This window comes from Mustela putorius, unplaced genomic scaffold (genome assembly GCF_011764305.1).
Source record: "Mustela putorius furo isolate JIRA1106 unplaced genomic scaffold, ASM1176430v1.1 tig00003846_pilon_pilon_pilon, whole genome shotgun sequence".
In the NCBI taxonomy this organism is placed as follows: Eukaryota; Metazoa; Chordata; class Mammalia; order Carnivora; family Mustelidae; genus Mustela; species Mustela putorius.
The window spans coordinates 5,634,775-5,659,544 of NW_025421999.1; the positions used below are offsets into that span (position 1 = coordinate 5,634,775).

Below are 24,770 nucleotides of genomic sequence, written 5' to 3' on the forward strand. Positions count from 1 at the left end.
TAGCAATCCTTGTTTGACTATTGATGAAATGTTAACTCAATATTTCATTGCAAGCCCCTCCCCAAATCTTATCCTCCACATCTCTTTATTCTAAGCGTAGGTATTTTCTTCAACAAACAGGTTGCTTGCAGTGAGAAATCCCTCTTTGCAGATAGACAGCAGCACTCAACTTGCATTCCACTTCCTTGACTAGGTCTGCTAAAATTCTGGCTCATTTAGCAAGGACTTCCCCATTTAGAATCATTTTCAAAGGTACAACTTGCATAAATTTTTAAAATCTCCCTCCTTTCAATACTATCTCAAGGATTAGGAAAAGGGTATAATTTTTTGTGTGTTTCTCTCCCCTCTCTAATTTTGCACTTTGCTAAATATAATGTATACATTAAAATGATTGTTGATTGACAAATACTCTCTACCACGTTTTGTTACTTTATTTTGGCACACAACACAATAATTTGTATATAATGATCTTGCTTTCTAATCATTGTGTTTTGTTTGTTTTTTGTTTTTATGTAGTCATTCCAACCTATGGGTTATAAAAGTGTTAAGAGGAGAAATGGATTCCTATATGGAAAGTCACCTTCATGTAGCAGGAAATGCATTGAACTGGGAGTCGGAAAACTCAGGTCTGAGTTCTGCTATTTGATTGGTTTCCTGGAATGTTATCTTTTATTACCATCCTTTCTCCATCTGTGAAACAAAAATAAAATCCTCAAGAATGTTGTGAGAATTAAATGAGATACTATGTGTGAAAATATTCTGCAAATTTTAATATGCTGTACAATATAAAGTATTTCTTCTTATGTCTTCAAGATTATTTTATGGATAGCATATGTGCATAGAGCAGTCAGTCAGAAAAAGCTCTCTGAGTCTTGGGTCAAAGTAGGTGGGTCATATTTCCTTCAGTTTTTAAAGCATTAGCTACAAAATCCTATTCCTTTGCTTTTTTGTTTCTCTTTCCTATACATATTATGACAGTCCAATGCAATTTTTGGCAAAAAGTTTTTCAATGTTTTTTTCATTTGCTTACCAAATATGACCTCTTGCAGTTTTACTTCTTTACTAACTCATCCATGAAATTTGCCTTGTCAATTCTGCTTCCATCTTACCGAGGTAGCTGTCATACCTGGGAGCAGCCTTTATTCTCAACCTCGCCTGCATTTCTTTCCCGTGGGCTCCTCTTCCCCTCTGCTGGCTGCCAAGGAGAAGCACATTTATTGGCATGGCCCCCAAACAGATGCCTGCCTGCTTCCCTTCCCCCTTTCTCTTTCAGCCAAAGCATCACCTGCCAGGGGCTGGCGGTTGCTGCCCCCGCTGTCCACTGCCTCACACTGCTGCTGCTCCAGTCCTTTTTGGCAGCCTCTTCTGAAGTTCCCCTGCCCGCAGCTCTCCTGTGCTGCTTGCCAGCAGCCTCCTCCTCCTGCCTGCAGCTCTCCTCGCTCCCGCCAGCGTCTCCCCCGCTCGGTCTGCGCGCAGCCTCTTCCTCCCGCCCTTGCCAGCTGCTTTACTCGCCTTTCCTCAGGCTGCTCCCCCTCCTTTCTTCCCCAGACCTTCCCCTTGCTCTTGCAAGCAGGGTTTCTTTCCAGCGTCCCCACCCTCCTTGGCCCGGTGTTTTGTTAACGTCCGGGACCACCTCTCTTGGGTCCCAGTGTGCGTACGTCCAGCGGATAGGGCATTTTTGGAAAGTGAGCATTTTCTTCCCGCTTCTGTATTTGACGAGACACCAACCCTCAAACCCCGTGCCTACTCCATTAGCCCGAAAAGGTGGGGTGTAGTGATGGTAGAAGAAATTCAGGGAAACAACAGGCCACAGGCTCGGTCGGTGGACCCCAATAAAGTTTTGGACGCTCGGGACTTGCCATCGCAGGTTCCCAAACTTGACCAGCCTGGCAACCTACGCGAACGCCCAAACAGCGCACAGTGACTCCGGCGCTCCCTGATTCCCAGCGCCCCCTGACCTTCCAGGGACGCTTGACTGAGGACGCCAGCGGCTCTCCAGCACCAGGCCTGGGCCACTCCCCAGCCCAAGCCAGGGTCCGCAGCCTGAGCCCCACCCAGTCCCCGGCTGGGGAGGGGCGCACTTGTTTCTAGATGCTCCGGAGTGGGTGGGCGAGATGAAAGGTTGGAGCCGCCCAGGTTGCCGGGTTCTAGTCTCGGGGATGAGGGGGTGGGCGGCATGCCAAGGACCTCCTCCCAATCCATGGCCCTTCTGAAGGTTTGGCCACTTCCAGTGCGCGCTACAGTAGCGGTTCCCCTTCACAAGCAGTCTCCTTTAAGAAGAGCGCGCGCGCGTATGTGTGTGGAGTTGTGTGTGTGCTGATGTGTAGATATATGTGTGTGTGTGTGTGTGTGTGTGCGCGCGCGCGCGCTGGTGTGTGTGTGTGCGTGTGTGTGTGTGTGTGAGTGCGCGCGCGCGGGCGCGCGCGCTGAGGGCTGGAGAGTCAGGCAGACCCCGGGAAGGAGGAGTTATGTAGATTACGGATGAACATTCTGGAGGGGAGAGAGGAGAGGAGGGAAGGAGAAGCAAAGGCGAGAAGCGAGGAGCGGCGAAGGCCCTTCCCGCAGAAGCAGGAGGCGGCAGCGGCGGCGGCGGAGGAGTGGGCGGTGGAGGAGGAGGAGGAGAAGGAGGAGGAGGAGGACGAGGACGCACGGGCTGGAGGCGGCGGCGGCGGCGGCGGCGGCGGCGGCGGCGGCTGCTGCGGCTGCGACTCGGCGCTTTGAGCCGGAACCGCCGGTGAACTTGGGCGCCACGTTCCCGGTGACGGGCCCCCGAGGATGGTGAATGCAGGCTGCTGCTGACCCTGCCTCCGCCGCCGTTTCTCGGGGGCTGCTGAGTGCTGGGCCCTCAGTCTCCTCCCCTTGCCCGGCTGTGGGTGAACCTGCAGGCTCCTTACCCACCGGGAGGACTTTTTTTTGAAAGGAAACCAGGGAGGGAGGGAGAGAGAGAGAGAGAGAAAACGAAGGGGAGCTCGTCCATCCATTGAAGCACAGTTCACTATGATCTTACTCACATTCAGCACTGGAAGACGGTTGGATTTCGTGCATCATTCGGGGGTATTTTTCTTGCAAACCTTGCTTTGGATTTTATGTGCTACCGTCTGCGGAACGGAGCAGTATTTCAATGTGGAGGTAAGAGTATGAGAGCTTTCTTCCTTCTCGCTTGCCTGGGCTGCTCCCTGAAACATTTCGTTCACTCCTGGGATCTGGTCAGAGCAGCCTGGGTCTCTGCACATTGTTTCCTTTGCAGCCGCCCAGACCCTGGTTGAGTTTCCCTGTGTCTTAGGTGATGGATGCGCGCGAGACTGAGAATCCGTTATCCCCAGCAGCACAAAGCACGATGCTGCGCGCTCGGAGATACATTTGTAGCCGGTCCATGCTTGTCACCCAGGTTAGAGGCGAAGTCCTACATATAGCAAACGTGTGGCTTTAATAAAAGCAGTTTGAGTGTATGATGAATAAACTGTTCAGGAAATACAGAATTCATTGCTTGGCATCATGTGCTTCCTTGGTATTGTTCCTGAAATCTTTCTCCCCGTGTTCTGTGCCTAACAAAGGAGGTTAAAATCAAAGAATCTAGAGGAGAGCGTGGGAATACTTGATATGTTTAATAACATTACTTTGTGATAAAACACTTGACTAGACAGTCTTTTTCTCATTTAGACATAACTTACTACACTGCAACTAGATCTGACTACAGAGAACATGAAATCCATCTCTTTTAAAGTGTCTTCTCTTCCCCTCCCCCGCCAACTGAAAATAAAACGTGGCCCAATGTAATAGTTGCGAGGTGTGTTTTTAATCTGATTTCACACTCTCATGGCAAAACTGAGAGGTTTTAGTCTGTCATTTGCTTTACTTTGATAGCTTTGGGAACAGACAGACATAAAGCAGAAGGGAACTTGAGGATAAGGACTTGTCAGACCTCTGCCAAAGTACTCTTCCTGTCATCAACTCAGCACTAAAGCCAGTAATGCGCAGTAAATCAATGAAAGTGTGTATACACCTGGGCTCTAACTCCAGTTTATAACATACACAGTGGAATACAAAGACAGTTAGAAGGTTTTAGTAAAATATACTCCTTTTGATGAAATCTTCTGTCTTCTGACATCTCCAAAGAATTGCAATTAAATCTCTGAAGAATAATGTGATTTTTAAAATGTTGTTGATTCTTTAAAGCTTACTGTCATTTTGGTGGGAGTGTGTGTTTACACAATAGCAGGACCTGTTGCACAGCATTTAAACATGTTTCATGTAACAGATTTATATACAAAGTGTGCATAATAAAGGCCATGTGTGAGGCCGTATTCTGAATATAACTGTTTATATAAACTGTTCTTAGGACTCCATGTAATAAGTGATGGTTGGTAGAGAAAGTATTTGAAAAAGTAAGAGCCATTATCAAGAGTTTAAAAAGTTTACAGATGTTAAGTATGATTGTATTACACAAAAAACCCATTTTGAAAACCAAAACTGTTTAACCTTTTGAAAAATTCAACTTCTGAATAAAAAAAGAGATGCAAAGGGGCTGAAAGTCCAGACTTCTCTTGATAGCAAATTTGAACTTTTAGAGTTCTATGCCACCGATGAATTTTTCTATCTAATACTAAAATCAAGAGATGATTTAATATTGAAATGAAGGAGTAATGAGTTCATAGACTGAAGGAATGAAAATGGCAAGCTGTTGTTTATATTGTAAGCGAAGGGCCTGTTACTTTGGTTTGATGCTAGTAAAGTGATGGTGGTAAGTCGGGGCATGGGGAAGGTGGGTAAAAGTAAGTGCTTGGTTTTATTTTGCTCACTCTGAAGCAGAAGGGAAAGTCTGGATTGATGGCTACTTGCTTTGGTAAAGTCTTAGATTTGCTTTCAGAGATTGTTGGGATAGCATCAGTGTTTGGATGATTATTAGGTTTTCTTTTTGAGACTAGACATACATTTTATTGTATTTCTTTATAGTTTGAATCCCTCAGTTCAATCAGATATTATTATGCAAGAAAAGCTGATTTTACTCAAAAAGAGATTTCACTTCAATTATACATGATCCTGTCTTTAATATGTATGTGAAAAAAATGTTCATGGAAAAAGAGGTTTTTTTTTTAGAGTATTTAGTTATGTCATCCATATTTATTACACAATGCAAATATTTAATTATGAATGATAAGGGGCTGGTGCCATCTGAGACCTTACAAACCTTATTTGTTACAATGGAGATTTCCTAATGACTTAGATTAGATTATGCTTCATAGTTTGTATTATTTCCAGTTAGTTTTTTTAAGCACTTGAGCATATCCTTAGTTGGGTTTATGTACTTCCTTATGTGTAATGATAACCTCTATCTTTCTTTTTTTAATCATAAGAGTAGCTGCTCGTTAATTCAACATACTATGAAGAACATGGAATGACAGGATATTTTCTGACATGAATTTCTGCCTGATTCACCTTTATTAGATATTTCTTTTTGGTAGGAAGCTCTACTAGGAAGAATATCTATCACATATTCTCCAGAAAAGCACTTATACTGTGTTCTTCATTCTTGGTTGCAAAACATACACTGGAAATGCTTGTTTGATTGATTCCCAAGGACAGTCTTAAAATAAACAGTAATGGTATCAATCATGCATGAAGCTCACATGATCATAAATTTTTTTCCCAGCAAGCACACCAAGTTATTATAGTTGGAACGAAGCTTCTGAGAGATGCTTTTTATGCTGACAGCTGAGATTACAATGTTTTATTCCTCACTGAACTTCACAATTGGTGGGACCCTTCTACTTTTCATCCCTATAATTTAAGGTTCAAAAACATTTTCCCCCTGGAGGTGTGGGCATTGAGTAGAAATATTCATGTTAACTCTTTCCTACCTTATTCTTAAGAATATAAGCATTTATAATTTTCAGTTATCAGAATAGGAGCTTAATATGTTTTAATATGCTGATGAAAGCTTGTTATAGAAAAAGAGTACATTTTGTTTATTTTTGTTTTTAAGAAGCAAAAAGAAATATCTCAATAGCTAAGAAAGGGTCAGACACTACCAGAAGTAGTACTATAGAAGAGATTCAATTCATTCTTCTCCTTATATGTTTTAGGAAGAACACTATTTTTAATGCCAGATTTTCAGCATATATTTGTTTAAAGATTTTTATACTCTATAGGATGCATTTTTGGGGAATGGGCCTTTCGGTGTGTAGTCATTACCATGACATTAACATTAACTAAAAGTCAAAGACTGCTATCATTGGACAACAGCAGTCTGAATCAGAAGTGTTCATTGGTCAGATGATGCTAAATTGTTAACAGAGAATCAGGATTGAATCTCTGTGCTCTAAAATATCATATTGTCTCTAAAATAATGGTCTTAGAGGAATTTCCATGATCCTGGAGCTCTTTATTTTTTAATTTTTGTGGGGTTTTTGGACATTGCAAGCATTATTGTTATGAAATTTGAGATAGACTATAGTTCATGAGGGATACCGGGGTGGCTCAGTGGGTTATGTCCAACTCTTGGTCTCAGCTCAAGTCCTGATCTCAGGGTCCCGAATTTGAGCCCCACATTGGGCTCCATTCTGGGCATGGAGCCTAGTTTAAAAAAAAAATATATATATATATATACACACACACACACGTACATATATACATATACATATATATATGTACGTGTGTGTATATATATAGTTCATGAGGGTACTAACATTCATCATCACCTTTAATAGTTTGCCAAATGTTAAATATATGAGCAACATATTCCTTATTGTTTCTTAAAGTATCACATACATTTCTAATGAGAAAAATTATTTTAAGCCAATTTAATGGTAAAATAAAAATGTGATATTCTGAATGATGCCCGTATCAAAGCATAAGAAGATGATTACTTTTTTGTGACAAAAATTCTTGATAAAGAAAAATTGATTTTTTTGTTTTTCATTCACAAAAGAAGAGAGATTTTAGATTTTTTAAAGAGGATGTTTCATGACAAATACTATGTATCATGAGTGTAACCATTTCCTACCTTGCAGTATGTTTCTTTAACTGGTTTCATATTTTATTCACCTTTATCAGGTTTATCTGAATGTACTTGAAAGTCAGAATAATGAACATGCCTTATTTCATTTGCTCATGGAAGGTTGCTGACGCTGATCTGGTCAGCCCCCTTGAGTAAGGGACTGTTTTGATTACATCCCATAATTCTCAGTGTAGCAGTTTTTACTGGGCAGGAACAGGGGCTGTGTGACTGATTCATGAAGGTTTTTATTTACTGCAAATTCCAAGCTTTTCAAGACATCCCAGGTGTGCTGGCCATTTGGAATGCTCATAAGGACCAAAAATTATGACCAGGAGACCAGAAGACTCAGTAGCCCTCAGGTTCTCCTTCCTGTGTGTCCCTTGATGCTTTTCTCTGTTCAGAGATGCCTGGTCAAATTCCCCAATCTAAGATTATTCGTGAAACTCTTGGAGGTTAGTGTAGGCCAGCAAGGGACATTGTCTCTTACTACCCCTGAAAAAACTACAAAGAACAATTTTCTAAGTCTGTTCTTTCCTGTAGAGTTGTGTTTCCTCTCTCAGGGTCTTCTTCCCCATCAAGTAAGGATAGAGTTGGATTTAGTAGCAGCTTTTTTAATCTCTGGAGTCAGGTTAAAAGTGATCTAAAGTTTTTACTTCCTCTTATTCATGCTATTTTAGGTTATGAACATAAAATTTTAAGGTTCTTGTTTAGTGGTATAATTCTTTTCTCTGAAGTTGCATTAATCAATTATTTTATGTCAATTTATTTTACTGCCTGACCTACCCCAATTACTCAAAATGTACCTGTTATAGAATATTTTGTAAATGACCATTTGGAATTATTTCAGGACCAAAAAAAAAAAAAAAAAAAAAAAAACCACGCCATTGGACATTTGAATCAATTACTTAAACTTGTTCAGTGTCAAAAGGAAAAGATTTTTTGTTATGCTCCTTCAGGAAACTTCTGATCCTTCAGCATGAATATGCAAATTGAGAAAGTCACTTTTCATGTTACTTTCTGTCACAATTTAAGTATCTGTGACTATACTTACATCCATCAAATTGTTTTTTATTATGTAGAGTAGTATAATGATTAAGATCAAATATTCTGGCTCCAGATCACTGGATTCTAATCCCACCTCTTTTACTTGCGAAGTTAATAATGGACAAGTTCATTAATCTCTGAGACTTACTGTACGTGTCTGTAAAATGGGGATATTAATAGTACCTGTATCATAGAACGTTTTGATGATTAAATGAATACATGTATATCGTATTAGATAGATGGATAGATAGGAACATACCTTCACCTAGTTAAACATTCAGTACTTTTTAAAATTATTAGTAGGAAAAAAAAGGATGCTGATAAAAATGTAAATTATCATGATAGCATTTAATTACATAAAAGTCTATCAGGTTAGGACATACCAGCTGGTCCAGGAAGATTTTATTTTAATACCTTTTTCATTTTTAAAAAGTGTAATATACTGAATATCAACCACTAACATTAGTACATTTTCTTCCCGTGGGCTTTTCTTAGACAGTTTATTTAGCTTAGGAATATGATTTGCACATTTTGTCTTGTCATCTGTTACTATCATAGAATGTCAAGTTCAGCTCACACCTTCTTTTACAAGACTGAGTTTACAGAAATCTGTTCATCTTGTAATACCATGGAAAATAAATAGGCCTTATGATTCAGTGGGCTTGTTTATTTTAATTGGCTCAAGGCCCATGTGCTTCCTATCTACAGTAGTGGGATTCAGTATATAACTTAGGCCAGGTCTTTGTTCTACCCCTAATCCAGAACATAAAAGTCTTTTTTTTTTAATTAATAGAGGAAGAGGGGGGATGGGCAGAAAGAGATATTAAAGTGTTTTCTACAATGACAAAGACATTTTTAAACAGCGAAGATCTTCTTGTAACACTGAGAATAAAAGGTAGCTAACAATATAATGTGATGGAGCCCTACTAGGCCAGAGGTCAAGGAATACAGGCTTTAACTGATTCTTGTACTAATATAGCTTTGATCTTGGACAAGTCATTTCTTTAATGCCTGCATCTGCAAAGACAAAAATTAATTGAAACTATTATCAAAGACATTTCCAAATTTGAAATTCTATTGTATTTAGGCTCCAATCTTTAATTTGTATAAACAGAGCAAAATTGTACATATTAACCATATAAATTTGGGGGCAACTAGATGCCAAAGGTAGAGTGTTCAGATTTTTTGTTTAAAAATTTTTTTTTTCTGAAGTGGATATCATGAAGACATACAGAATGGGCAACTTATTGCTAACATTTGTTATCATCTGTAATGACACAGGCTGTTCCATTTTGAAAATAATCCTAGCCTTCTGCTGAGTAATAAAAACATTGGCAGCAAATTACATGTAATTTTGAAATCAATTTTTGGCCAAGGTAGCATACTTTAAAAATTTAATGTTAAAAACATGGATTGATGTTATTTTGAAAAATCTATATCATCTATAAGTTGGCACTTTGATCTTAAAAAGGCAAGGTGAAATAGTATCAAAATTTATTATTTTTTTGTGTGTGTGGTGGGAGAGGGTCTCAAAATTCAAATCTATCTATTATCTACAAAAAATATACATGTATTTTGTAGTGAAATGAAGTGCTTATACTGTCTATCCCTTTCACCCATTGTGGGAAATAATTTTGGCACATGGCTCTTTGAGGGTTATTTTTATTCTTCATAACACATCTGATTTTGAATGTGAAAAATCAGATTCCATTTGTTTTATAAAATATGCAGCCTATGTGAACAGCAAAATATTCCATGCTATAAGGATAAAATACGAAGTAATAATATGTGTGATACTCAATTTTTTATTTGCCTTCTTTTTCTTTTTCATGGGAAAGTTATTTATAGATTTTGAGGTTATTCCTAAAACCGTGTTTGATTGTTGCTTCCTGTCGTTTAGCACTCTGAATGGATGTTCTTTGTCTTAGTGTTTCACCACAGTCGTTTGGCATTATGTATCTTTGGGTTTGGATCAGTGGAATATGTTGATGAGCCTCTTAACAGAAGTTTAGCCAAGGGAGTAAGAATAATCCCACTATGGCCCCCTGACCTTTGATTAAATGTGATCTGCGGGTGTAGTCTACAAAAGGAGGCTAGAGGGAGCTATTGAGCTGTTTAAAGACTCCAATAGAGTAGAAGAATTTGGTTTAAAATCAAGGACACTAGGTGCAATCACATGCCTTAAAATGAATCATAACCAATCATAGAGAGTTTAAAGAAATCAATGAACACATGGTTTATGATTAAAGATGTGAGATGGGTTTACTGAGAGCCAGTTGGCACCCGTGATTACATATTTGATGAACTAAGAAGGAAATTAGCAGTTTTCAGGGAGGCCGGGAGTTCTGGGCATGACTGCTTGGCCAAGAATGTTTTAATGCAGGACTGCATTATATATCCCTTGCTTTTAGGTGTAGAGTAGGTCATAAACTATACATATAGTGACAGGTGCTTTTGAAGTTCTTATTTTAACTAAAATGTCTAGTGAGATATTGTAGTCTTAACAGATGAGAGGTGGGCTAAAGTTAAACGGATCGGATCGTGCCTTTTAAGTTACATGTAGCAAAAATCCAATTTTAAAAGCTTGTGAGACTAAACTTATCTTATTTTTAATGTTTACCATAGGCCTTTGTTGAATACATGTTTTTCAACAAAAGCAGATTTTAAAATACAGGTTTTACCTATTCTTTTTTAAAAAATATGTATGAAATGAGTCACAAAAGTGTGAAGCTGTTTTTTCTTTAAATAGGAACCTCAGACATGTTTTCAGTTGAGCAGTTTATATTGTGACCTCGGGTAGAAGGAGGGAGGATTAAAAAAAAGGCAGCCACTAATGCAAGGGGCACGCCAACATTTAATTAAGATATTATAATTTCCTTGCAAGCATCATTCAGATTTTTTAAATGTTTCTTAATCTAGTCAGTTAAGTGAAATACGGGTAAATGAAGTAAGACATGGCCCCACAGTTATTCTCTGGAGAAATAGTCCTTGGAATGATGTATTCAAATGACCAAATAAACCCAAATGAACTGCTCACTGGAATGGAATTTTACAGTATTTGTTTTAGTCACACTTAAGGGGGAATAAACTGCTTCTTTTTAAGGGAAGCTGGATACTTTTATGAACTTTATTTCACGTCCCCAAATTGCACGCACCTGAGGTGATGTCAGTGGAATGCAGGCTTGTGCCTCAGCACAGGCTGATGCAGAGTCAGACCCTGAGTGATGTCAGTGGAGGCATTTTTTTCCATAGGAACTTCCACAGTTGAATTCATACCATGTGTTAATAGTTTCTCATTGTTTATACTGATTAGATATTTGAACTTATTTTGGGTTTCTAATGGCTGTGCCTTTATTCCCTCTTTACTTTAAATAATTGCTAGGCAGTTCCTCCTTCTGGTCCTACTTGTTTTTTCTCGTCTGGGGTCTGGAGGGACTTCCTATTTGAGATTCGACTTACAGGCCTTCAGGCTTGAAATTCAGATAAAATTTTACAAAAAGCCAGGTTTGCATCCCTCCCTTGTTTCTTTGTGAAGAAGTAAGAATAGATTCAAATGGCTTCTGGAATCAAATGTATACTCAATGATTTGTATGAAATTGAGAACAAGTTTAAAAAAATCACTCGCGGTTACAGATAAAGCTGTTTTAGCTGTCTGGGTGTTTTAATACTGTAACAACTCGGATGCCTGGGTGGCTCAGTGGGTTAAACCTCTGCCTTCAGCTCAGGTGTCATGATCTCAGGGTCCTGGGATCGATCCCCACGTTGGGTTTTCTGCTCAGTGGGGAGCCTGCTTCTCCCCTACCCCTCTCTCTGCCTGCCTCTCTGTCTACTTGTGATCTCTCTCTCTGTCAAATAAATAAATAAAATCTTAAAAAAAAAAAAAACTCTATTCATATAACTTACTGATTTACTGCGTGTGGATTGAGTGAAATTGTTCCATGGGTGACTCAAGCAAATCACTTAAGCAGTCTTTGCCTTATTTTGACCATTCATGAAATTGATTTGTGATCTTTACTGTTTGTCTGTAGCACAGGTTATGTAATTATAGCACTGAGAAAATGCCAGGCAAAATCCTTAAATAAGAATAGGGTGTATCTCAGTGCCTTCATTCCCACCAATGAGATGACCAGAGTTTAGAAACAATTATGAGCTGGCATTATATTCTAATTAGACAAGATCCAAATAACCAATAACCAAATAACCAATAAAACAGAGATATATAGAATTGGTTTTATTGAATACCTTCTTTTAATAATAAAAACAATGTTAATTAACATTCGTTGCACATTTGCTGAGGGCCTGATTATGTTCTACGTGCTTCATATATATCAACTCATTGAAATTTTATTACAATCTTGTGAGTTAACACTGCTGTTTCTCTTCCACAAATGAGGAATCTGAGAATCTGAGACACCCAAGAGGTTGAGGAACTTGCTAAGGCCACATAACTGTGCTCCTCCCACAGTAGAGTAGCCCAGAATCAAAGCAGACAAGTTGGCTGCAGAGCCCAGGCTCTTAACCAAATAGAGGCAAGAATTTCCAATTTCCCAAGAAGACCGGGTGATCTAGTTCCATGGTTCACATCTTTTGTATTTCAAACTGAAAAGAGATAATTAATATGTATCATGAAAATGCTAGGTCTACCCTAGCATAGAGTCTTGTCTGGAGTAAAAAACTGAATGGGCTGCTGTTGATTTGATTTGTTGATTCAAGATCGAGTATGTGCGCTCAGTAGTTTTCCTCTTGAATACTCCTTATGATTTTTTGCTTATTAGAAAGTTGCTAACCTATGTTTCATTACATGTAATATTTAAAGTGACATGATTTCAAATTTATCATAGTATTTCCTTTCGCAGCTGTTTGCCGTGTTGCAGTTTTTCTTTAAATGTGATTTTCAAAAGTTTCAGAAAGATGTGATTACATTCCAAGATGAAAAGAATAGAACACTGGAGAAAATATAAAGGAAAACCCGTGTCAGGTCTGTGTTCTTGTGCCCTGAGGGGAAGAAGGTGTATGTATACAATGACTATCTGGCATGTTCTAAGAGTTTTGGAATTTGTTATTTTTATATGTTGCATCAATTGGATAGAAGCTGTAAGGAAACCAGTTTATTTTATTACTTCTAATATATTTAGTTACAATAGAAATGAGAACTTTCTCAGAGGTAGGTTAATTTTGACATGGATCTGTGCTTCAGAAATTAGTGAGCACCTTCTCACTCTTTGAGAATAGACCTGATATCCGGTTATTGTCTTTGATGTGAAGGGAATGGAAACTTCAACTTGGTGGTTGACCAAAGGCTGAAAAAAAAAATCTTTAGTCCTTAAGATCATTGCTGTGTATAGCTTTCAGGCTCACTTAGTTCATTCATTAGCCTTTCAAGGAGAACCGTTTCTAAACCCATTTACAAAGGTAAGAATCTAGCTGATTTTGGAACATTTCTTAGTGTGAAAATTCATCCAGCTCTCTCTTACCTCCTCTAGAGGCGGTATATCATAATGGCTATGTGCAAGAACCTGTGAAGATATGCTTAAAAATCTTAGCTGTATCCCTACAAGCTCAGTGAACTTGAGTGAGCCAGGTCATAGACCATGTGCTCCAATTTCTTCATATGGAAGGTACAGATAATAGTACCCAACTCATGGGTTGTTGTTGTAAGATTAAAGAGGTAAGGGATAATGGGGCAAGATAAATAACAGGCTCTTAATTTACTCTACCTTGTGAAATAACGAAAATATAGGGAAGAAATGGTTTTCAAGTCATTGGACATCAGATAGTGAAGGGATGTCATCCCCAAGAGATAGTAAACAAACAGAGTGAACCCTAAAATTGTCTCAGTTGACCACCTTGACAGGGTTTCCAGACAGCAGTACAGGAAATGCAGAACCAGGTTGAGCCAGGCAGGCTCCTGTGTTAGGGATGGAGCTGAGGATAGGAGGAGACCAAGGTGGCTAGAATTCACAGGTCAGAATTCCGGAAAAGAGAGAGCTACACAGAGCAAGGAGCATTGGAGGGTCTGTAGAAAGTTCCCTTAAATATTTAGTTGACAACTGATCTGCTCATTCCTGTGAAGTAGCAACTAGGGGACAGTGAAAGAAGCAGCTGAAGGAATCAGAAGAGACAGTGCTTGGTGCTCACATAGGGCTGGGGATAGTGCCCATTCCCATCAGCCATACTTGGAAACCTCATTCGTTACAGGACAGAGGGTAGAGTACTCAGAACTGTCCTGCTCCGGTAATGGGAACAAACAAGTCCTGGACTGAATACTGCTTTAGTTCCGCTTAAAAAGTCTTAAAAGCAATGGGGCACCTGGGTGGCTCAGTGGGTTAAGCCGCTGCCTTCAGCTCAGGTCATGATTTCAGGATCCTAGGATGGAATCCTGCATCAGGCTCTCTGCTCAGCAGGGAGCCTGCTTCCCTTTCTCTCTCTGCCTGCCTCTCTATTTGTGATCTCTCTCTGTCAAATAAATAAATAAAATCTTTTAAAAAAAAATCTAAAAAAAAAAGCCTTAAAAGCAAGATCTGAAAGGATCGAACTATTTCTAAGTGACTTAATTGCTTCCCACAACAAAGCTCAATAAGATATGCAGGAATACAAAAATATGCAGTACTCAACAGTTTAAAATTCACAATGCCTGGCATTCAATTTAAAAAAAAAAATCACCAAGCATGTAAAGAAGCAGAAAAACACAACTCATAATGAGGAGCAGTGTCTATCTAAACTGATCCAGAAGTGACACAGATGTTGGAATTAGCAGATAAGACTATGAAAGCAGTTGTTATAACTGTATTCTTTGTTCAAAAACTTGAGACATGGAAGATATTGAAAAAGACTCAAATTGAATTTGTAGAGATTGAAACCACAATATATGACGTTAAAGACACACTTGAAATTTATAACAGATTTGACATTACTGAAGGAAAAAAAAAGTAAACTTGAAGTCAGCAATATAAGTTACCCAGCGTGAAACACAGGGAGAGAAGAACATTTATAAAGTGGGATATATGGGACAACTTCAGGTGGCCTAATATATGTGTAATCTGAGTCCCTGAACAGGGCAGAAAGATTATTTGGAGACATAATGGCTATAGCTTTACCTAATATTTTAGAAAATCTCTAAGCTCATGGATCAAAGAGTCTCAGGGAATCCCAAGTGTAAGGATCATGAAAGAAACTAAACCAAGACATACCGTAATCAAATTGTTAAAATGAGTGATAAACAGAAAGTTTTATGAAAAACTTTACAAAGTAACAATACTGAAAAAGACATTGTCTTCTATTTTTTCAAAGACCTTTAATATCTGGCTTAACAAAAGATAGTTGGGCTTTCGTATTTACTTCTGTATTCACACTTAAAATACTGTAACTAATGTAGCCTGTGGAAAACTGCGCTGCCAATTGCAAGTAAATGAGACTGAAAAGACAAATAGCATCATTAAAATAACTTTGCCCTACTGGATTCCTGTAAGAGTTTTAGAACCCCCAGGGGTTCCTGGACCAAACTTTGAGAACCATTGTTTGAGCAGGTATTGTTTTCTCTTTTCCTCCTGGATATATCAAGATCCATGTACTTTAGTGTCTTCATTAGAATGCTTAAATCCTTCATTTCTTTTCTACCCCTGTACTCATCCCTTAGTAACCAGCAAATATTATCTGGCCTTCTCTAATCCCCATCTGCACCCCCACCAGAAAATGAGCCCATTATGCTTTTTTTTTTTTTTTAAGATTTTATTTATTTGAGAGACAGAGATCACAAGTAGGCAGAGAGGCAGGCAGAGAGAGGAGGAAGCAGGCTTCCTGCTGAGCAGAGAGCCCGATGTGGGGCTCGATCCCAGGACCCTGAGATCATGACCTGAGCTGAAGGCAGAGACGCTAACCCACTGAGCCACCCAGGTGCCCCCCCTTATGCTTTTATAATGACCTTCTCTACTACTTATTCTTCAAAGTACCTTTCATAATTGTAATCACAGAGTGTTTTACCTCAAAGTTGCATACTGGTGTATGTATGTAAGACAAAAGGCTCACTTTTAACGTTACTGTTGAAAATTCATTTAATAGCTCATTAATTGCTGTAACTTGGCACGTGGACACTTAGGAGCCAAGTATCAACATGTTTTGTTTCTCTGTGCCTTTGAGTTTTGGTCTTCTTATCTCTGGAATCACATAGGCCAAAATTATATTTGCTGGAGGAAAAATTTAAGGGGATTGGAACTAAATAATTTTTCTGTTTCCCTGGAGCATATGGCTAAATTTGGTAAATTAAATGCATGTGCCAAAAACCTGTTGTACAAGGTTCTTGTGTAATAGATTCATGTCTGACTTTCACAGTAAATTATAACTCTATGATGAGACAGTATATCTGCCATGGTCACCACTATAATTCATGAGCCTAACACTGCCCTAAGAAAAGTACAGAGCTCAGTAGATATGGGCTGAAGGAGTGAATGGATTACATCATCCCTTTGCATAGGTGTTTTTAGTTTAAGTGATATTTTCTGACCCATTTCGATAGTTGTTACCTCCCTTAACTCATTTAGCCCTTATTGGGTGAAAATATGGTACTTATACCTTACATTTGCTTCAGTTACTTTATTAAAAGTATTAGCTTCTAATAATCAAAGGTGTGTTTATTTTAATGATCACTGGTTAACTGGTAAGGAGCTAGGACTTCCAGATTTTTTTCTCACCATGTCCATTATGTTACATTAGTATATCTGGTATAAATAAGTACTTTATATCTTCCTTCACTGGTGTAACATTTATTTAAGTACCCACTGGCTTGACATTTAAAAAGTTGGTCTCTTTTTTTCAGAAATGTGTATCCAAATAGCTAGGGAAATAAATATAAAGGAAAATAACTTTGGTTTAGTTCAGTGACTTCAATTGTAGCTACCGCTATTAATAAATGGCAACTTTCCCAAGATAGTTTCCAGGAAAGAGCAAAAACAGTTTTACTTGTATTTCACTGGACATCTTGATTCATTTCAATCGCTCTTTTAGCTATACAGATGAGAACAATATTGATATGCTATCAACTTTTGCATCCATGAGCATGAAAACCCTAAGAGTGCATAATCACATAACAATTTGAATTTCTAACTTACATTAAAATTAGATCGTGTGTATTGTTCTAACAAGTACAGTATTGAAGACCCATGAAGAACTGACTTAAGAGATGTGAAAATTTTATGGATTTTCTCTTGCTGAACACCTACAGATTGGTAATTGGCAGGGTAAGAACAGGGAAAATACGACTTTCTTCAGTCTTTCATTGATACATGTACTGTCTGTCTAGATTACATCTTTCTTAGGAGGAGAGGAAATGTAGACCTCCGGATATTAAACAGTCCATCATTCACTTCTGCATTTACCAGGAAGAATGAGTCTTCTAGTAAAGCATCATATTAGGAATGGCAAGACTTACAGAGTCTTTTGGTTGAAGACAGCCATCTGCCCAAGGGCTATAGGTTTCATTCATTTAAACAACAGTCTGGTTTTCTTTTCTTCTTGTTACTTGAATAACTTCCAGAGATTTGTGTAGACACATATATACCCTTCATTTCTCCTTTTCTTCCGTTTCATGGAAATACGCTATTTAAAATGTTCTATGTATTTTTTAACATAAACATACGCTTGGGAGAATTTTTCATATCAGTATGTAAAGAACAACTTCATACTTGTATGGTATCTTATAACTTATGTGGTAAGTTAACAACATTATTATTGCTGGACAAATTAGGTTATTTTCAAGGTTGTTTCTATTATAAATAATAATACCATATGCTTACTTAAGCATGTGTGAGTTTATTTAACAAATATTTTTGGAAGTGTAGTTGCTCTCTTATTGGTTGTATATTGATCTGTAATTTTGGTGAATTCTGCCAAATTGCTGCCCGCAAAATACATTAGTTTACCAGTTTTCAACAGTGCTTGGGGTGCCTGGGTGGCTCAGTTAGTTAAGTGTGGGACTGTTGATTTTGGCTCAGGTTATGATCTCAGGGCTGTGAGATAGAGCCCTGCATCTGGGCATGGGGCCTGCTTAAGATTCTTTCTCTCCCTCTGTCCCCTTCCTCCCCATGGGTGTGTGCGCGCATCCTCTCTCTCTCTTTCTCTCTCCCCATCTAAGAAAAAAAATTTTTTTCAACTCTTGGAGCTTAAGCATGGTTGATTCCACACACACCTGCCATTACTTAAGATATTTTCCCTAATCTGCTGGGTGAAAAAAATAATTTTATGCAAATTTAAATGAATATCAATATTCAGCATTTTTCCCTCTTTTAAAAAAGTATTTATTTATTAATCTATCTATTTATTTATTTCTCAGAGAGAGAGAACGCACAAGCAGGCAGAGTGGCAGACAGAGGCAGAGAGAAGCAGGCTCCCTGCTGAGCAAGGAGCCTGATGTGGGACTCAATCCCAGGACCCTGGGATCGTGACCTTAGCCGAAGGCAGCGGCTTAACCGAGCCACCCAGGTGTCCCAATACTCAGCATTTTAAAAAATACTTTAATCCACTTACATTTTTATTGCGAAGGTTTCCATTTCCTGGCATTCTTTATTTTTGTCTTCTCTTTTTCACTGATTTATAACAACTTGTTTGTGTTAAGTTGACCCCGTGTAATAATGAGTTTGTTGATATATTTTTGTTTTGCTAATTTATTTTTTCAGATTAATTAGTCATTTATATTTTGACTTCTAGTTTTGTATCATGCTTTAAGAACTAGCCAGCATTTTAAAACTGTTTTTAAAAACACTCATTTCTTTCTTTCTTCTTCTTCTTCATCTTCATCTTCTTCTTTTTTTGGTTTAAATCTTTAAGTAAAGTACTTCGGTGCAGGTACAGAAAATTGAATCTAACTCATTTTCCCCAAAACTGGTTAACAGAGGCTTTAGCAATACATCTTTTCTCTTAGCACTTGGGTTTTCTTATGGACTAATAACTATAAAACACAATGCCTTAAGACAGATTTAATTTGATTTGATTTGATCTGATGGATTCATGGGTGGTGCAGGGCACCTGTGTTTCACAGCTAGGCTAGGGCCACTCTGCTGTGTGTATTGCATGTAGTCTTAAAACTAGAGGAAAACTGGAACATGTTCCCTTGGTGGTGGTAAAAGCATTTGAGGACAAGCAGCCACATATGATGCCTCTGAAGTCTTAGCCTGTTAACCAGCACACAGTGTCTTCTGACCACATTCTTTTGCCCAAGCAGGTTGGTTACATAGCATGGCCCAAGGTCAAGGAGTTTGGATACACTTGCTTGTGATGAGGCTAGCACAAGAGTGTGGATGTAGGAGGAGGGAAAGGTTGGGATCAGTAATTTAATCTATAATATCCTCACTAATTTTTTTTTTTAAAGATTTTACTTATTTATTTGACAGACAGAGATCACAATTAGGCAGAAAGGCAGACGGAGAGGAGGGGGAAAGCAGGCTCCCTGCTGAGCAGAGAGCCCAGTGTGGGGCTCAATCCCAGGACCCTGGTATCATGACCTGAGCCAAAGGCAGAAGCTTTAACCTACTGAGCCACATAGGCTCCCCATCCTCACTGATTTAAAAGCTGCCTTTTTTATATACTAATTTTCACAAATAATTCAACCTATTTTTGGATACAGTTTTTTCCCACTGATATATTTAAATCTTCCTGGGACAATCCAAACTTGTTTTTAAAGAACTACACTTATTATGGTGAGCCTTTCTTTAATGTATATACAGTAATTGTCACTTCACTAGGGCTATACCTGAAAGTAATATGTCAATTATAATTTAAAAAGTAAAATAAAGAGCACCTGGGTGACTCAGTTGGTTAAGGATCAGACCCTTGATTTTGGCTCAGGTCATGACCTCAGAGGCATGAGATTGAGCCCTGCCTTGCACTGTGCACTCAGTGTGGAACCTGCTTGAGATTCTGTCCCCATCTGCCCTCCCCCGTCCACTCACTCTCTCTCTAAAAAAAATAAATAAAATAAAACAGACCTTGATATTTCCCCCCCCAAAAATCAAGAAGAAATGCTATTGACCTTTATATATTAATTATCAAATGCCCACCTTGTTGAATCATCATATTGTATCATATAATCCTTCTGTAGAGCCTCTTGAGTAGTCTGGACACATGGTCATATTATTTAGACTTAAAGATAATTTTACCTCGTGTTTTCTCTCATTATTTTGGATAATTGTATTGAATAGATCTTTTAGAACAGTATTAAGTAATTATCGTGACAGTAGGCATGTTGTCTTTATTCTGACGTTAGGGGAAGTGAATACCCATTTGTTTTCAATTGTTAGTTAACCTTAAAAATATTTAAAATCCTATTCACTTTATCCAGGATAATTAATTCTCAAATCTTGTATATTGTCTTTAAATTAAAGATTGATGGTGAGACACAGCATGACCAACATGGCAAGATATTGAAATTTGGTATATTATCAATATCCTCTATTTTTTCACTCAGTTTTAATGTGGTTTTTCTTTTACTGTTTCTTTATAGTTTCATTGAAAGTTTCCTTAAAGTTTGGATCGCTGACTTAGTAGTCATGGTATTTCCATGGAATATCACAGTGATGGGTGAACAAAAATTGTCTTCTGAATGAAACAATGAATGGATTAATTTTGTAATAAAATTTGGACATTTCATTCAAGACTTTCATTTAAGACTTCTGGATTCATGCAACAGAAAGCCAGTTTGAACCACCTTCTCCAGTATAGGAGGTTAATTGGAAAATACTGGTGTAGGTCAGAGATCATGGGAAGGGGCTGACCAAACAAGCAGCAGCAGATATCTTAAAGCTGAGACCTTTGCAGAGCTTTCTGTCTTACCCTCACTCCTGCTTCTCTTTGTTGGTTGCTTCATTCTCTTGTTGCAGATTGTCATTTTCCATTTTATACGGTTTCTTATCACCTGGCAACCATTTTTCTTTATCACTTTTCTTAGAGAAAATATCTTCCCTCGGCCCATATGCTTATACTTCCAGCTCTGCTATGAAAAGCCCTAAAGAAAGTTTCTCATTAACCCAGTTTGGATCACTTGCCTATTCCTGTAGCTGGAAATACTTTGTGGGACCATGAATGGCAGCTCCTGTATAATCTGATAGTTGGAGTGGGGGAGTTGTAGTTTCCTCAGGAAAAAGAAGGCACGTTGAATAAAATTTTAGCAATAGATGTCTAAAGCCGTTCAACTGATTTATTCTTTTTTTTTTCTTTTCTGCTTTTCCCTTTTATCTCTTTTCCCCTTCCTTCAGCATTTCCAACTGCCCTCCCCCCCCAACCCCCCCACATATACACAGTGACCTTTCTGGCTATTTTTTCTCTTCCCCTTTCTTTTTTTCTTTTGTCATTATCCCTCCATTTCTCCGAACAAGCTAGGATTAAGGTGTGTTTTCTGTTATAGGATGTTGCCTATTTAGAAACAATTACCATGAGTAAAGTTTCAGTGGAAAAGGAATAATAATAGTCACCATGCAAAAGTGACTCCATATAACAGAGCCCAGAAATTAGAATAGATGTGGCCAAGTTTTGTGGCAGAGTCACTAGTGTGACTGAGAAAATCACAAAGCCAGGAGGCTTACTGTCGGATTCAAGCAATAATTTTTGAACTTACCCTCAGTATTTGTGCTCAAGAGATGAGAAATAAAAAACTTTTTTTGTTCCAGAAACTTCTTCAACTAATTTTATTTGACATGTAATACCAAAGTGCTGAGACTCTTTTTCTTTGCCCCCCCCCCCCCCCGCCATTCTTCTTTTTCCACATTAGGATCTTAACCATAATTTAGATCAGCACCTTTTTATTTTTTATTTTTATTTTAAATTTTTTAAGAGAAAGAAGGAAAGAAAATTTAAGAGAGCAAGAGAGAGAGCACAAGTGGAATGGGGAGTGGGAAAGGGAGAGAGAATCTCAAACAGACTATGCCAAGCATGGAACTGAACGGGGGCTTGATCCCATGACCCTGAGATTATGACCTGAGCCAAAACCAAGAGTCAGATGCTCAGCTATCTTAGCCATCCAGGTGCCTCTAGACCAGTTCTTTAGATGAGGAATCTGAGGACCTGGTTGTGGGCATAACTTCCCCTAAGGCTTCACAGAAAGTTTGCGGTAGAAACAGATAGAAACCTGTTTCCTCTCCGAAAAAGGGCTTTGGGATTCCCATGTTCTCACCAGGGTTTATGAGGAAATGTGTTGATGTCAAAAAGTGGGCATTCCAATGATATCACAGAAATTATCATCACGATGTGTGACTGATAAATATTATTTTATTGTTATTTGGATTCTTGCCTATTGTTGACAGAAATACCTTGTGAAACAATAAAAAGTTTAGCCATTTGAATATTGATAATATGGATTTATTATTTATGTATTTCCTGAAAAACAGTTTTAATAGGGCAAAAGGATAGAGAGAAAATAGTAGGACATTACCAAATACCTTCTAAATGCATACTTGGACAAGTTCATTTTGTCTCAAATCATTTTATTAGAGATACACTTTCTTCATCTGTAGCAAAGATGTTTGTGTTGTAGCTATGATTCAGTTATCACAGTTCTAGGCACTATTAAATAAGAGCATCTTTGTTTCATCTTTGTTTAAATTTATCTGTAATGTTACAATTAAACACATTTCTAACTATATACACATAAACTCATATCCATGCATATATATGTGGGTTCATAAAGGAAAGATATAGAATACAGCATATGTATGCATGCATATATTGAAAGAACTTTCTGAGCTATTTGGGAAATTAGCTTTTTATATACATCTTGGGATTTTCATCTTATTTTTAAATTTTGTAGCAAATAAGACAGTGATATTAAAGGGAGATAACTGTTTTCCTGCTTCCAAGAAAATGTAAAGAAAAGGATCACTTACGCTTCCAGAGCTCGCTCTTTTTTTTCTTTTTTTAAGTCTTACTTATGGGGTTTATTGCAGTTATAAAAGGCAAGGAGGCAGAGATGAGAAGGAGGGATATTGAGGAAACAAAGGGAAGTCTGAGAAAGGACCTTTTCCCCACTGCCCATCCTCCCTGGAAGAATTGATGTTGCTAAAAAGAATATTTACCTTTTGTTGTAGATTATTGTATGGAGCCCTAGGAGAGGTAAGCCTAGTCTTTTATTGAGTTAGGTTTAAAATAAGGATGATATTGTTTTTATGTCAAGGTAGGGTAAATGACATATTAAATTGGAATGCATTAATATGTGGCAAAAATAAATATTCAAGTAATATTGCTTCTCACATTAGTCTTTCAACTTCCTGATTCTCTCCACCTTTGAAACATATGTTTAGAAAGTAGTAAACGTTACAATTCTTGGTCTTGTTTTTTCCCATCAGTCCATTGTTTTGAAGTCATTTTTGTGCTGGTGACAGATGGTATTTCATTAGCTGGTAGTAGAGTTACTCTAATTCCAGACTCTGAAAGAACAAGCCCTTCATATCCAGCCTTTCCTCAATCTTAGAGGATAATTTACAAGATAGAAAAATGGAATAGAATTCCCATCATAGGTTTTCCTGATAGAATGTGTGTTTTTTTTTAATGTTCTGAATAAAGGTATGGCGGCTGAAACTATAAGGGTATTGCCCACTCTTTCCTAGAGAGGCCACTTGCATATGGTCTGCATTGTGTTTGCCTTTTTAATGTGAATGTTTTTTGCATTTTCCAACATGGCAGACGTTTATACTTGCTTTAATAGAAAGGAAATATAAGACTAAATATATAGACATGCATTCTAATTTGTGTCTAAAACACACAAAAAGTGAATGTTAAGGCCTTCACTGTGTATATAGATTGGTGAGACAAGGGATGCAGCCGTAAAACTAGAATAGAAAATAAGGCAGTGTGTTTCCAAGTCCTGATGTTTGTAATATAAACTCTCATTTATAGACTCCTTTATAGACTCAATTATAGGAGGTTGGAGAGGAATGACTTTGTGACTAAGAGGGCTCTTATCTGTTTTCTGAAATACAATTGACTAAATTAAATGACTAAATTTTTTCCCAAGACTTAAACTGTTGCAGGATACAATATAACTAGTCTCATAATATCATTATGAATCACCTCAAACTGACTCTTCGGATGAAATAGTGATGGTTGAGTTCTTAAGTGGCAACATATTGGTTAATATCTGGATAGCTTCAAAATTAGGAGGGAGTATTATTCACCTTTATGTTTTTATTGTAGGAATGTCTATGGTGGTGCCATTGTTGAAATATTCTTTGAGGTTGTGTGGAAGAAGTGAGTGATGGGGAATGGGACTTCAGCTCCAGGATCCTTTCCTTTTTGGGTTAGTTCTTCCAGGTAGGATCCAGACAGAGGATCAAAAGACAGAGTGTTAGCGAACACTAAGTGAAGACTTTGGAGTTTGGAGGGCTTTAAGTTTTTGCTTTTTTATTTAAACATCATGTTGGTACAAGTGGACAACCAAAAGCATGAAGCAGGAGTTTATATGTTCATTTACTGAACAGAAGAGGTTAGGCCATGAAAAATATGAATTAGTGTGTTTGCAATATATTCTCCTCAAATTGGGAACAGATGCATGTGTAGCTACAGAGTGTAGGTAAACAGGACTGAGTTTTTCACAGAGTAAACTCAGCTTTATCCCTCTGTCCATCGTACCTTTCTCTCATGGAGATGTCTCTACCTCATTTCCCCCAGGTTGTGTAATTTTAAAATGTTAAACTTAAGAAGAAAAAAATTTGCATTTGTACTAAGAAGATTACAACCTACAAATCTAATGTTA

At 38.0% G+C, this 24,770-nt stretch overlaps 1 protein-coding gene across 2 annotated transcripts in view; it reads left to right on the plus strand.

Moving 5' to 3' along the window:
- Nucleotides 1-2,667: 2,667 nt before the first annotated feature.
- Nucleotides 2,668-24,770, plus strand: part of MMP16 (matrix metallopeptidase 16) — a 294,522-nt gene continuing 272,419 nt past the window's right edge. Inside the window, exon 1 of one of the 2 annotated variants that reach the window (XM_045063143.1) lies at nt 2,668-3,129. In XM_045063143.1, the coding sequence (XP_044919078.1) occupies nt 2,998-3,129 (132 nt within the window). In that variant the 5' untranslated portion in view covers nt 2,668-2,997. The remainder of the gene's footprint in view (nt 3,130-24,770) is intronic. The other variant, XM_004766971.3, reaches the window with a different exon arrangement.